The sequence below is a fragment of the Amphiura filiformis genome, chromosome 2, assembly GCF_039555335.1.
Source record: "Amphiura filiformis chromosome 2, Afil_fr2py, whole genome shotgun sequence".
Lineage (NCBI taxonomy): Eukaryota > Metazoa > Echinodermata > Ophiuroidea > Amphilepidida > Amphiuridae > Amphiura > Amphiura filiformis.
In genome coordinates this window covers 80,524,163-80,538,730 of record NC_092629.1, presented here as the reverse complement: position 1 = coordinate 80,538,730, position 14,568 = coordinate 80,524,163, and the positions used below count along the sequence as shown (strand labels likewise).

Genomic DNA, 14,568 nt, shown 5'->3' with positions numbered 1-14,568 from the left:
AACAGCTTGCAGACAGTAAGTCTCGAATGTCCTTCTACATAGCGGATGGTCTTCCTGTACATTTGGATGCAAAGGAGGTAAATAACGCGAGACTGTGTAGCAAAATTGTCTATTTTTTGTAACTTTATGATTATTATTGTAAACGTTTCCGTCGATAAATATTTTTCCGTCGGCAAATACTTTCAATATTTTGTTTTTGATGAAATATTTCAAATACTTTTAATACTTCAATTTGATTATATTTATCTAAAGAGTTCATACCCTTTTTAATGGTATGAGGATTCGGTCACACTTGTTGGTCTTGATATGTCGTACCCATGGGACAAGTGCCTATTTATGAATACGTATTTATAAATATAGTCGAAGGTAGCTGTTTAGCCCGCTTTGCCTCTATTGTAGTGTGCAATACATTAATACAGTCTGTATTAAAATGATTGTTTTCGCCAAGTGAGTCATTTTCAAGAAAATAGGAAAATATAATAATGATGCATACAGATTATTATGTACAAAATTGCCGTATACTTCTGTGAAATATTTGATACACCGGATTCCCTTAATTGTAACACATATGGGCCCCTCACATTTCAACATCAGAATAACATTACAAATTATAAAAGTATATACAAGATTATTATATCATCTTTTGCTTAAAAAGGATAAAACTGAGTAATGTAGCAACGTTAATTATACTATATAAAATGGTTTTATCAAATTCAAAATGATGTTTACACTGAATTCTAAACTGGGTTTCAAGACATTTTCTCTTGTGCCTACTACCAAAAACAGCAACTTCGTCAGCTTTTTAGTGTGTGACACTTTACTCTTCGCCGTCCCCATATTATCACTGAAAATTAATGGGGGCGAAGGAAAATTTCACAGAGAGTTCAAAATATGTGTTGTATGATGAGAAATCAAAGGTAAGAGTAGATAATTTAAACATATGGCTTTAAGGGATCTGGAATGAGCGTTTTAAGCGTTCCGACAGTATTTTTTGTGGGACATAAGAGCACATCAGACATATCGAGTTGCATTCTGAATACGAAGAATGTCTTTCTGATATCAAATAATTTTCATTTTTTGAAATTCACGATATAATACAAATTTTATGACAAATTATGAAAATTTGATATTGTTCACATTTTTGATATATAACAGTCCTCGAAGTAAATTTTATAAATCTAATGATATATTCTTAAAGTGTTTGTAGCTTGGAGGAAAAGCCGACGATCAATTGAAAATTTTGACCTTTCATATTGAAGATATGGATTTTTTTCCCCACAAGACCTATTTTTTTTTGGTGTTTTGGGAAAAAATCCATATCTTCAATACGAAAGGTCACAATTTTTAATTGATCATCGGCTTTTCATCCCACCTATACATACAATTTCAGTATAAATCATCAGATTTATAAAGTTTACTTCAAGGACTGTTAAATATCAAAAATATCAATTTTTAATGATTTGCCATAAAATGTGTATTACATTGCGAATTTCAGAATGCAATTCGATATGTCTGATGTGCTCTAATGTCCCACAATAAATACTGTCCAAACGTTCATACCCTATCCCAAGGAAGAAAAACGAAACAATTAATTTTTAGCTGAAACTTTCAATCTGGACAACATCACACTACCTCTACACTTTGTTTAAATGACATTATGTGGAATCCTCGTGCAACGGAGGCATAATTAGCAATGTTTCAAAATTAATTAAGTAATATTTTAACGAATAATGTGATTCTTCGTGTCAGTAGCGTAGCCATGTGGGGGTTGCAGGGGGAAGAGTAAAAAAATGAAAGAGAAAAGTACCACCTCAGACAAAAAAAAAAGGGAAAATCGGGAAGGATAAGGAAAAGAAAAGTAAAAAGGAGACCGTTTTCCACTTAAATTTTGCAAACATTTTTGAGAAACTCGAAGACTTTACATGTATAGTCTCTTTAGAGAACCCGGTATAATTATGTATATCTCTCACCGATAATAACGGGTCAATTATGCAACCGAGAAAAAAATGTTCGTTTTTGATCCGGGAAATTTGTATCCTCCTCCCCTGCGTTGTGTTCACTTGAAAGTATTCAACCAATGGAAGCTCCAATTTCGAATTTTCTGTAATTAATGCTTGAGGTGTTTTTAAGGCTCAGTAGTATTAAGCGGTACCATTTCCAGCCGATTTAACACTGCAAAATAAATGAAAAAAGACACACGTCATAGTTGTGATGAACTTGTTGGATTAAGGGTGGGTGGTTCGATTTGTTTATACTAGCTGATATGGAAGCGTTTACTAAACAGGATGAATCACTGAACAGATAAAATCACCGAAACGGTAATTAATGGTTTTTTCTTTATCTTATCCTGTCCTTTCATACATTTCCTTGTTAGCTTTTGCCTTTATTTTTGTTCATATTTGTTCCCATTTTGATATTTGCTGTTTATCTTGTGGTGTCCCGTGTCCCATGTTCTTTATTTATCTAATCCTGTTCCCATAAGGTCCATTGAACAGTACGGGAGGTCACGATCTTTATATTTTCCTGTTCATAGGAAGCGTATTGCCATGCCTAAAATTGTACTTAAATTTAGCTCTTAGTAGATTCCCAAAGAATCATAAACATGCATATTGATGTATTTAATTTCACAACGCGGTATATTTGAAAAAAAAAAGGAGTATTGTATACCAACCTGCTTGTAGATGTGTTGAATTGTGTTCAAGTTTTGTGTCAAGCTCATCAAGCCGACTCCTTAAGCTAGAATAATCAAATAATGTAAATGCATTCAGCAATTAATTATACTGTGAATATAATGATACCATTGTCAGAAAATCTTAGAAATGAAAATTATTAAACTAACTTTCCTATAGTAATTGAAAATCAATCATTCTATTCAACTGGGCTTACTTTTTTGAAGCATATGGAAAGGTTTGGTTACGATTCTCAGTATGCACAGTTTCCACCTCGATACCTCTACACAGTCTTTGATTACACTACACGATGGAGAGCGTAGCATCATAAGAGCTGCGTGAGCTTCTAGCTGGAAAATAGACATCTGTGATTGTTTTTGTCAAAACCTCAAGTGTTCCCTTCATCCAATCAGATTTATTTTTATATCGAACGAAAGCTAACACTCCCCCTAAAAACACGTTTTTCATTAGGTCAACAGATAACGCCATTCAATGTTTTAAAGCAAGGCGAATGTGGTAAATATGTTGAAAACGACCTATCCAAGCACGATTTTTTTGATCAAAGTCAAAACCTCAAGTGATCCTTGCAATATTTTTAAGATTTTATTTTATTAAATGAAAGAGCACACTTATATTGTCCATATAATTTTTGCTTCACTTCAATGAGCAATGGCCACTTCTCTTTAAATTGCAAATCTTTTGCAAAAAGTTACTATTTTCGCCTGTTTTGTCATGCGGTTGTAAACTCAATAAACTATGACTTTACTAAAGGGCACTTTCAAATTGATATGTAGCTTGATTCAAATGTTGCAATACAAACATGAATATTTTAATGTGACCAGGGGCTTCTTCGACTCATTTCCAATAAGATCCATGTGTTTTTGCAGAAATAAACTGTATTATTCAAGCAAAGTTACCAAAACTGGACAAATATGTGAGCATCCACCACGAAGTAATAAAGTCGGCCCTAGGTCATTTTTTTTTTATTACAGATTGAAAGAGTGCAATTTCAGCTTTAAAATGACATCTCAACCAGCTTCATCGGACATCTGGGAGTGAAGTTATGGTTCATCAAAGGTCAAATTCCTAATATATTTTACATAGAAATCCTTATACTGTTTTTGATTTGATCTCAAAATGGAAAATGCCGAATTTACGACCAGTTTGTCCCTAAACGCAGGGATTTTTTTAAAAACATTTTCCTTGTTTTAGCTGCTACGTGGCCATTGTTTTTCTTTTTGTCTAACAACTAACACAAGAGGGGAAAGAGGTCCAGCGCGAAGGGTTACGTGCTCAGTTGAATGGTTTTCACGTATTTATGCGTGCGGGTTTGAAAGACAAACTTGTTTTTGTTTTGTTTTGTTTTGTTTTTACCTAAGTATAAAAACGATTAAGCCAGCAATTTTGTACAAACCTGCAGTCAAGCTCCTCAATACGATTCCTCAAGCTAATTACATAAAAAGATAAAATGACATCAAGTCATTATTAATCAATAACTAGTTGTTATGATAGAGTGTATTTTACTTGTTTGATACAATCGATGGTAGTAAATTAATAGCTTTATCCGCCTTAAAGGCATTTGGTTTTCTGTATCTCGATTAAATATAAGTTCGTAAATAAACAAATCGCCGATCCAAAATCCCCAATTAAAACAAATCTTTAATAAACACATCAAAAAAAGTTACATTCTATATAGTACCTTGCATCCTCTCGTTGTTTTCGGCGTTTGCTGAGAATATTCTCATATGCGTAGCGTTGTTCCATTTTAATTGTACGTGCAGCATCTTCTTCAGAAATTGTGCGTACTGGAAATGAAAATAATTATCAGTATTAATTATGTATTTATTGCGTTCATTGGATCGTGCGCAAGGAAGATCCCCTGGAAGCGACAATACTCATTGGCCTATCGTCGGCAGAGTGCGCTACACTATCGTAAGTGCAGTTTGGACAGTTTTACAGGAGGAGCATATTTATGTTTTGCGTAGCCGTTTGTTTCCAAGTAGCCATAAAATGACATGGGAATGTAAAGCAATTTGATTTGAATAATATAAATATAAATGGTGTTAAAGTTAATAAATCGATGAATTATTTACTGATTTAGATGTCAAATATAAATGTGTGTAGAGTGCAACACTATCGTATGTGCCACATACGATAGTGTTGCACTCTAATAGAAATAAGTATAGTGTAGCATTCATTGCCAAATTACGATATGCGTAATATCGGCTCAAATGTCCAATATTTTGTCATTTTATGTTTCTTAACAAGTGTTAATTTATTTTGGCACATAATATTTACAAAAGCAAGACACTTTTGCCGTAATGTTATCTCTCAAGATTTATTACTGAATCTAAAAATAAAAACAGCGGATTTATCATCGCTGTTATCAGTCATGGGAGCTATGAACTTAGCCAGCATGATGACAACGCATACAGCCGTCAGCGTCACAGCCAGTGATGTGTTAGAGACTGTTTTGCACTTACGATGGTGTAGCATTCTGTGATTTTGTTGTTTAGGCCCAATAAAGTAGCGTATGTGGCACATAAGATTGTCTTGCAGCTAATGAAAAACAAAATTAACATGACTCCAAATCTAAGTAAGTGGCACATACGATAGTCTTGCATGCATTAATTAAAATTGCACCGCACGTACGGTATTTTATTTTATTAATTAAAAATAATTAAGCAATTTTGAAACTTAAAACATGGTTTAAAATGTGTGTCTTTATATGGCCTTCCATAATTCGTCAAAATCTCATTTTGGCCAAAAATGTCACCTACGATAGTGTAAGATGACGTATTGTTATTGTGCTAGGGTTACATGTACATGAATGGGATTGGCTTGGAATCTTGGACACAATATTCATTAATTAAACAAAACAGAATTGGTGCGACAATTTAAATGTTAACATTGACTCTTACCGAGTCCTGGCTCAAGGTGGGCTCATGTCCAGATTCAGGTCAAATTTTGTTAGACTCGACCTCGGCAACATGAGACTTGACCTCGAGTCCACACTGGAACACAAAATGACTCGGCCGTGTCTCGGACTCGGACTCAGAATCGGAATAAAATGGACACGGTTCGACTCGGACTCGAATGGGGAGAATTCTGGTACAAATCTGCTACTTACCCATGACTGCAGGAGTCCAGTTAATCTTGTCGCCTACATTTCCATATCCAGCCTTTTGTAGCAAGTATGCTAGACAAATTCTAGTACGGTGGCCAATATGACTTAAAACGATTAAAGGCGGTGCCATGAATGGCCTGTTGAAATATTCCTTTGTAAGTGAGTATCGTAGGAATTTCCAATGAACGTCATTTGCCTCTTCAACCTTGTCAAACGTGTGGCTGTTAACACAATACAGACAAAGATTAAACAAACCAGAAATGGTGTATAATAATACCATCCAATCTTGTATGCAATCTTCCGTGGGTAAGACGCGATGATCCTACGTGTAGTACGTTGCTGCCACGCAAAAGAAACCAGTTCGAGGGTTCAGAACCAGAAAGCCGTAACTCACTATGACCAGCTCTCTCACCACAAAATGAGCACAAAGTTGGCTCCTTGCTTTGGCCCTCAAAAATAAATATTTCCTCCACAATGTCTTTTGTTTTCTATTGAATTTTCTCATGATTAATGGACTGTGTCTTCTATTATAGTGCCCTAGCGACTTTATGCTCATTTTGTGGGAGAAGGTGATTGTGAGTTGAGGCTTTCTGGCTCTCAACCATCGAGTTTGAAAGCAATGAACGCTACCACAACAACATTAGTGAACTTCTGACATGGGCGTTAGGTTCGAGCCGAAAGGCATAAAAAGTGGCGTAAGTTTGTATAAACTGTATGATACTTTAGTTATATGTAACAAATAATGTTAAGAAATTAAAGGCATGGGGTTTTATTGTTTACTAGTGCCCTTCACTGAGATGTATCATTACATGACTCATTAAATGTTGTGTTTACTGTATTATGAGCTAGTGCTACTTCTTAATGTCAGAATGGTTTGTCGTCAAAAATTACCTGAACATGGCAATGAGAAGATTAAGTAGCAACACATTGCTGAATATCATGTAGAGTGCTAGAAAGACTATACCCCATGCTGCATTTTGAGGACATGGTGTCGCGCCAAGTCTTATGGCCGTTTCATTCAACGTACATGGGCTGTCGTCAGCCGTTGCTGTATGGGCGAAATAAGAAGTATATAATTATTCAGATTCGTAGGGTTATCGTATTGCTAAAAGCAGACACGTAACCAGGATTTTGTCGCTGGGGTGGGGGTACCGAATTTCACAAACGAGGGCAATTTTCCAACAAAAAATTACTTGCATGCAAAATAGACTACCCCCCGGGACTGTTCAATATTTGCGCCAACGAGAGGTTGGGAGGTTTGATCAAAAATGGACAAAAAATTTCGCCTTCTGCATCTGAGTCCCTCGCGTCCACTCAAAAACTCCTTGTCGTCCCCCTTTTCTTCATTTCAAGCTTCACACCCCCTCATATTTCAAGTTTTAAAAAGTCAGGTTTCTCCCTCAAGACCCCCCCCCAAAAAAAAAACAAAAACAATCAGACTCCCAATCACCATGGCGTAAATATTGAGCGGTCCCTAACTAGAACGTGTTTGGGCTAATTTGAATGGATTTACATAAAAACATGATATCTTTATTAATCATTATTTAATGTAGATTAAATTTCCATTGAAAAGTGCACTTTTTGATCGATTTGGGGAATTCGTCGCACTCCCTGGCCTGATTATAAAACAAAATAAAAAGGTGGGTACTGTTTTTTTATCATTGATAGATATAGGATTTTACTCTGTAATTATGTTTTGAGTAATTTGCATGTCCCTTTAGAACGGGGACATCTACGTCTTTTAAACTTATTCTGAGTTAGAATTTAAAGTTTCAGTGTCTCTCCAGCTAATTACATATGCACACAATCATCATCTAAAAATCCACTTTGTTCTTTCTGTAATTACCGTGGATATCTTCAAGAAACAGTTCTCCATAAATCTGAAAATACGGCCGATACAATATCTCTTTGAAAACAGTCCAATGATCCGTAGTATGCGGATACAAAACTGCGTGTACTGCGACCCCATATCCAATCAAGACTATCAGAAGTATACCCATAAAGACAGCTAGGTCGATCAACTGTAAAAAGTACATAATGCAGTTACTGTTCATTTTCCTATACACAATACACAGTGATCTCACCATTGACGCGTGACCTCTACAAACAGTGTATGTTATAGGTATAGGGCATTGCCTAGTTAACATCAATGTGTGAAAAATAACCGGCCAATATTGTTTGTACTCTCTGAAATTCTATAAAATATAGTTGTGTTACATGTCCTACATTTTTAGCTAATTGAGATGTTTGGTAATATTCGCATTTTGGTGTTTTAGTAAGGAAGGGCACGCATGCCCTGCAAAACTCCCTGTGTAAATTTAATGCAACTTTTAGTGACTATCACTATTTTTTTTGTACTTGCTGTCAATCAAGAATAATGTATATATTACATGTAGGCTAAAAACTGAGTAGGTGGGGCATCTGCAAATGTTCGTACCTCCCTGATGTAAGTGACAAATAACAGCAAAAACAACTCCCATATCTGTCCATAACTTTGGTCAGTGGAGCGAGCCAGGGGATTTCAAGTGGGTGATTGGATCGAAGTGATTGAAATGGGATCATGGATTCAACATACCATTTGCCCGATCATGAGGATTTTAGGACCGGTATACTTGAACAACGTCAATTTGTGTAGCAGTCTGAAATAGAATCCAATGATACTGAAAGCAAGGGCAATTCTGGCCTCGTTACGGTGGTTTGCAAGACGCAGAATGACACCCAAAACAAAGAACCCGAGCATGTATATATCAATCCAATTCCATTGATTCTTGATGTATTCCCATAACTCACGCCTAGCAGTTCCCAGCTGTAGAAAACAAATAGATTTGAATACAATGTCTTTCGATCGATCTCAGGCAAGTATACGATAAAAAATTATAGTCAATGATATATTCGTCCCAGAATTGATCAATATTTATTTCAAGTTATATTTGACTCGTTCATTTCTTACTAATTTTTAAATTTGTTCTGACGTGTTTATTATTTTTATGCGTCTGTTTCAAAAATACAAAATGTCGGATTATTACAAAGCGTCTCTATGAAAACTTAGCTGTGAATGGCCTTCTGCGGGGCGCTCACCGCTAAAAAAAGCGATAATGTCGCGCGCCCTCGTCAGTCAGTATTACAAAAACTTGGGCAATTCATAATAATCTTTGATTCACTACGGAAAAATAAAACGATTATTACCTGTCGTATTTCTTCTGCTACAAAGGTGATTCCCCACACAATGAGGAACCATTCCCATCCAGCAGGCCATCGATTGGAGAGCTGATCAGAGACCATCACGTAGGTAAATAATGCCAGGAATAGGATGTAAAACACCTGAACATAATAAAACGTCAGTTTAGCATGTTTAATTTTATAACATCTTTTCCTCTACAAAGGGAAAGGGGCGCCCAACGGGAGCATTGATGTAATGTGCTGAAATAACTTGAAATAGTGGAACATACTGTTTTTGGCAAGTCCTTTTTTGGAGCTCAAAGACTTTAACACTTATAGTCTCTCAAAAAGAATTGAGTATATATCCCATTGATATAATGTCGGTTATGGAACCGGAAAGATGCCTTGCCCCCCCCGCCCCTCCACCCGACCAAGAAAGCTCTCTACGCCCCTTACCGTTTAATAAACCATTAACCCTAGAACTACTGAGCCATATTTGTAACATGGACTATGGAGGGGGGGGGAGGTTGCGACCCCCTCCGTAATTTTCAATTATAAACATCATATACCGTTATATTTGGTACCACCCCCTTCTACGGTCATCTTTGACGGCCAGTCCTATCCCTGAGTAAAGTGCTGGGGTACAAAATTTATCACTAAAATGGGCGCAAAGGATGGATCTACGATCTGCGCTATAGCCATAATTATGGTTTATTTTCCAGTGGCATAGTTCATTAATCCCATTTAAGGATCACAAACACAGCTCAAAATATGACTTCAGTTGTTTATAATATAACTTTTTGTATTTAACACATTGAAATATCAATCTATGATCAGGCCGGATTTACCTTTGGGGGGGCATGGGCCTGGCCAAAATTTGGAGGAAGGCATGTGCACTCAAGTGGCAAAGTTTTTGTTGAGGTATAAGATCGACGGTGTCGGCGGAAGCATTACAATTTAGAGGGAGACAAGCATATATTCTACTAGGACATTGCGGGCGAAGCGCGTCAAATTTTTTGGGGTGGTCAGTTTTTTTGTTTTTTTTGCCACACAGGGGGCAAAAAATTAAAAATGCTCCGATTTTAACCAAATTGGTATCAAATTGCTTGTCATGTAAAAACAAATAAGGAATAGTTGTTACCATGTAGGATGTTTCGTTATCTAGGAAACGTCACAACATAGTTCGTGGTCAATAGGCTGTAATGGGGATTGACCTTTATTGGCCAATTTTATCAATAACAAACCATTTTATACAGTGCAAAGGATCTGGGGTCGGTTACTTGTGGGGCCTTATCCAGCTCATGGACTATATAATGAATACACGAGCATTTGTGAGAGTCAAGTGCTGCTAATGTACCTACCGTATTATTCCAGAATTTCCACTCCGGTGTATGTATGAAGTTTGAAAAGCGTTTGATGATATTTCTTCGCGGGAAAGTAAACAAACAATGTTTTAAGTTAAATTAGATTTAAACTGATTCACAAAGCAAAGTTGTGGATTTTATTTGCATCTGGCGTGGAGTCTTATATAAGAAATAAAGGGTAATGCAGTGTTCTTTACACCCAAATAATGTGTTTAAGCAATGCCGTCGACACATTATTTGGTGTAAGTGTAACGGATGAAGCTAAAGTTTTTATTGCTATTCTATATACCACAAAACAGTGCCATTGTTTGCCCAAATATTTTAAATTGTTTACTTCAAGTTTGAGAGCGCATTTGTAATGAGAGCGTAATTGTTTAGCACTATGTATTATATATTTACACTCAATTGTTTGATAATGAAGAAAAATTATGGCATTCAAAAAAGTAAACATAACTTGATTGTGTGTGAAGAGGGTTTACACAGTATCTACTCTCGAATGAGGTCCCAGGACTTGCAATATAGGGTGAAATCATAAAGTGACCCAAGAAGTCTCGTATATAGTCTAATGTCCAGCCTGCGTATTTGGCTTCAGGCCATTGCCTTATTTATTTTTCTCAAAACTGCGTTAAAATAGGAGAAGATATGGGGGGAAATAATGAGAAAAAGTGTTCCTGTTATCCATAAGAGTATCCTTTAAACTAATTATGGTCTCACATAGGGTACCCAAATTGCATATGCACAAGATAGAGGGTGGGGATTCAAAGTTACGGCCCGTTCCATTTCATCATAAAAATAGGGATATATCTTAGGCAACACATCCAATTTAGTCCTATAGAACTATCGGTGCCCGGTTAGGTACCGATGACTCTTAACATCAATCCCTGGAGATTAATTATATCAGGCATAATAATTAACAGTTGCATAGTGTTATTGTTTTTCATTTAAAAAAACAAACAAATGCACTGTCAAATGTTCAGGGTACGATAAAAAGTGCCATCGGTACCTCTTCGTGCACCGATAGCGCTATAGGACGAAAAAAGATGTTGTGCCTTACATCACCAGGGATTTATACCTATTATGGCTATGATCCTGAATTTACCTTTTATTCTTGTCTTCTTTCTTGTCTTCTTTTTTGTCTTCTTCCTTGTCTACCTTCTTATCATTTTCCAATATATCACGTCCATAGCACCATATATCGTCAAGTAGTGTCTGCACAGCACTGTGCGCTATGAAGTTTCTATTGTCGGATATCTCAGCAAGGTCTAAACTGGTTTTCTCCCCAATTGGGCAGAGCGCGAAGCAGTATGTTAGACGAATCACTTTCTTCACTCTGACTCTCGCATGCGTCGAGAACCTCATACGCCAGGTCATCGTATTTACTTAAGAGGAACAAACCAAAACAATGTGTACAGAAATTAAAAGGGTTTGACCTAAATTCCGTTATATTTTTCAAACCTTGAAAATACCAACGGTAACAGAATCTTTCTCTAAAGACATAATTTAACTTGAAATAATAATTGTGTTTGTTGATTTACCCAATTAGTTATGATCAGGGAATAAAACATACACATACCAATTTATATACTATCTATAAGCAAGAAGTTGAAGGAAGATAAAGCGAGTTTTAAGGCGTCAACTTCGATAAATGTTGCTCTTCAACAACACTCCCTTACATTAAGTAATCAAAAGGCCACTCAACAATGTGTATTGAAAGAGCGTATAAAGCTACTTATAAGCAAGATATAAATAAACAAATACGTTACTTTTCGATTTTTTTGAAACGCTCCCGTTTTTCCTTGTATATGTCTGTTATCTTATTTGCCCGACTCTTGTAGATTTTACTTGCTACCAAGGCTGATGCTATGTGCTCCTGACCTTCTTCCCAGAAATACTCTGCCATCTCCTCAAAGTCGTTCAAAATCGCAAATATGAACAGATGTCTGTATGGATCCTCCAAACCGGCTGGTTATTGAATCGAAATAAAAAAAAAACCACTTTGCTTTAAGGGAACGGATGACAACGTTTGCACAGTATTTTTGTGGGACATAAGAGTAAATCAGACATATCGAATTGCATTCTGAATAAAGGAATGTCCTTCCGATATAAAATTATTTTGGCTTTTTGAAATTGGCGATATAATACACATGTTATGGCAAATTATTAAATATCTAACAATCCTCGAAGGAAATTGTATAAATCTAATGATATGTAATTCAGATGTATGTAGCTAGGAGGAAAGGCCGACGATCATTGGTAAATTTTTGTCCTTTCGTATTGAAGATACACGTTTTTTCCAAAAAAAATGTCCACAGTAACCATTTTTAATAATTTGCCATAAAATTTGTATTATATCGCGAAAATTATTTGATATCAGAAGGACATTCTTCGTTTTCAGAATGCAATTCGATATGTCTGATGTGGTCTCAGGCCCCACAAAATACTGTGCAAACGTGGGTGATCGACCCCTTAAATTATGTCAAATTATTGTTCATCAAGCTATTATATCGTCATGATTTCAACATGCTAAAACACGCCAGATTACTGGTATAATAATTCCCTATATTATATAGCTCGTGATATGATACGAGGGATTTGCCAAGATGCGGGCAGCGGCAACTTGCGACGATGCCAAAAAAACCCCAAAAAAAAACAAAAACCCGACTACGAATAGAATGCTCTGGTCTTTGTTTGCTTTCGCTAAATCCTGTTCAAGTGGTGGGTTACAAAGCTTTGTATTTTGTCTGGTTATGCATAACCAACAATTAACAATGAGAGGACATTCCTGAACCTCGTTGACATGGGGATGATTTGAGATGGCCGCCAATTATGACCGTTTGATATTAATTACCAGCAATGTGGAAAAGAGACACATGTAGAAACAAAAAAAGGCACCATTTTGTTGAAGGAGCAAAGTTCAACAAACCATAACCCCGCTTCTGGATATCGTTTGAAGATCAATAACATCAGTTTGAAAAAGGCTTAGCGACCGCAAGCCGAAAGCTCACGTAAGTGAACATTTTTGTTGTGAGAGCAGTCATAAATTCATCAATATCATTTAAAAGCTTATGTTATATATTTTCTAAACACGAAATAAAAAAAAAACTGACGGAGGGAGGAATTTATGGCTCATTTGTGATGTACGGTCACATATGTGGGTATCTGTTTTTGACGATTGTTCAAACTGGATGTCTGGGCGTTTAAAATGTCTATAAAACGAGCGTACGGAGAGGTTTTTATGTGATCCAATATTTAACATTTGATTTCAATTATCTGGCATCGCACCGACATTGTCTACCTTTTGCAACCATAATTACCATGATTATTTTTCTTACCTTTGTCATCTTTACTGGATTTTGGGTAGCCCTCAAAATTCAGTGTCGTGAGATCCTCCATTTCTCTTCTCACCATTTCAAGCACATCCTTAAGGTTTAATGACGAACAAAAATATGGATAAATATTTTTGAAAGTGTCATCAAACTGCATCATTTCTATACCCTACACTAAACAGCTGAATAATAGTGGCTCCATGGGTTCACAATAGTTATTCTTATTTAGCTCTCAAGGTGTCCAAATACTCTTGGTGATTAGTGTACAATATTATAGTAATTTATACATAGGACAAATAAAAAAGAAAGACAAATATAATAACGTGTATTTACAAAATACAAGTTTGGTGTTATGCTGCAGCATAATTCATACTCATTATATCTTTAAAGCTAACTGTTGTAACCGTTTAAGCCTTTTAATAGGACTTTATTTTGTAAGCTGTTTTAGTTAGGAATCATAAAAACGAGTAAGTAATCTAACGTTCTCATTTACCTCCTCGTCCTTCTTGTATTTTGTCTGAAATATAATAGATAATAAAATGTTCAAATCTGCCCATTCATCTCAAATCTAAGTTATTTCATTTAAACAACGACAATTCAAGTCTATATAATATGGTTTAATCATAACCTGAGTTATTTTGTGCAACATGGTTAATGGAAGGGGGAGGGGGTATCTATAAACCCCTCTTGATTTGTTTTCTATAAAATGACTCTGATTGGGGTACCAATGGATAGTAGGCTGATTCGTAAAAAACAAAGGGATTTTATTCAATTAAAATACCCCATGCGAAATGCCATCAGTTTTGAATTTGAGTTTTGAAGATTTTATCAATAATTCTGAAGTAATAATATACTATAGGTCAGTTACTTGTACATAAGATGTTGACTTGTTTAAGACGTGATGCATATTTTGTCATTAATAT

The 14,568-nt window shown here is 35.9% G+C and overlaps 2 protein-coding genes across 2 annotated transcripts in view; both read right to left on the bottom strand.

Annotated features, from left to right (window-relative positions):
- Positions 1 to 1,428: 1,428 nt before the first annotated feature.
- On the bottom strand, positions 1,429 to 13,732 carry LOC140137268 (transient receptor potential cation channel subfamily M member 5-like). The gene is made up of 13 exons (XM_072158916.1): positions 13,652 to 13,732; positions 12,083 to 12,281; positions 11,419 to 11,698; positions 10,317 to 10,380; positions 8,983 to 9,117; positions 8,372 to 8,602; positions 7,643 to 7,817; positions 6,688 to 6,844; positions 5,800 to 6,017; positions 4,369 to 4,474; positions 4,084 to 4,116; positions 2,672 to 2,736; positions 1,429 to 2,172 (listed from the first exon to the last, which is right to left on the bottom strand). Exons 3-13 carry the CDS (start codon positions 11,688 to 11,690, stop codon positions 2,126 to 2,128), a joined length of 1,503 nt encoding a protein of 500 aa, XP_072015017.1. The 5' UTR covers positions 11,691 to 11,698; positions 12,083 to 12,281; positions 13,652 to 13,732; the 3' UTR covers positions 1,429 to 2,125.
- Positions 12,079 to 14,568, bottom strand: part of LOC140143775 (transient receptor potential cation channel subfamily M member-like 2) — a 30,583-nt gene continuing 28,093 nt past the window's right edge. The window contains exons 12-14 of the mRNA XM_072165591.1: positions 14,139 to 14,162; positions 13,652 to 13,739; positions 12,079 to 12,281 (exon numbers count right to left, since the gene is read on the bottom strand). Of these exons, the coding sequence (XP_072021692.1) occupies positions 12,079 to 12,281; positions 13,652 to 13,739; positions 14,139 to 14,162 (315 nt within the window). The remainder of the gene's footprint in view (positions 12,282 to 13,651; positions 13,740 to 14,138; positions 14,163 to 14,568) is intronic.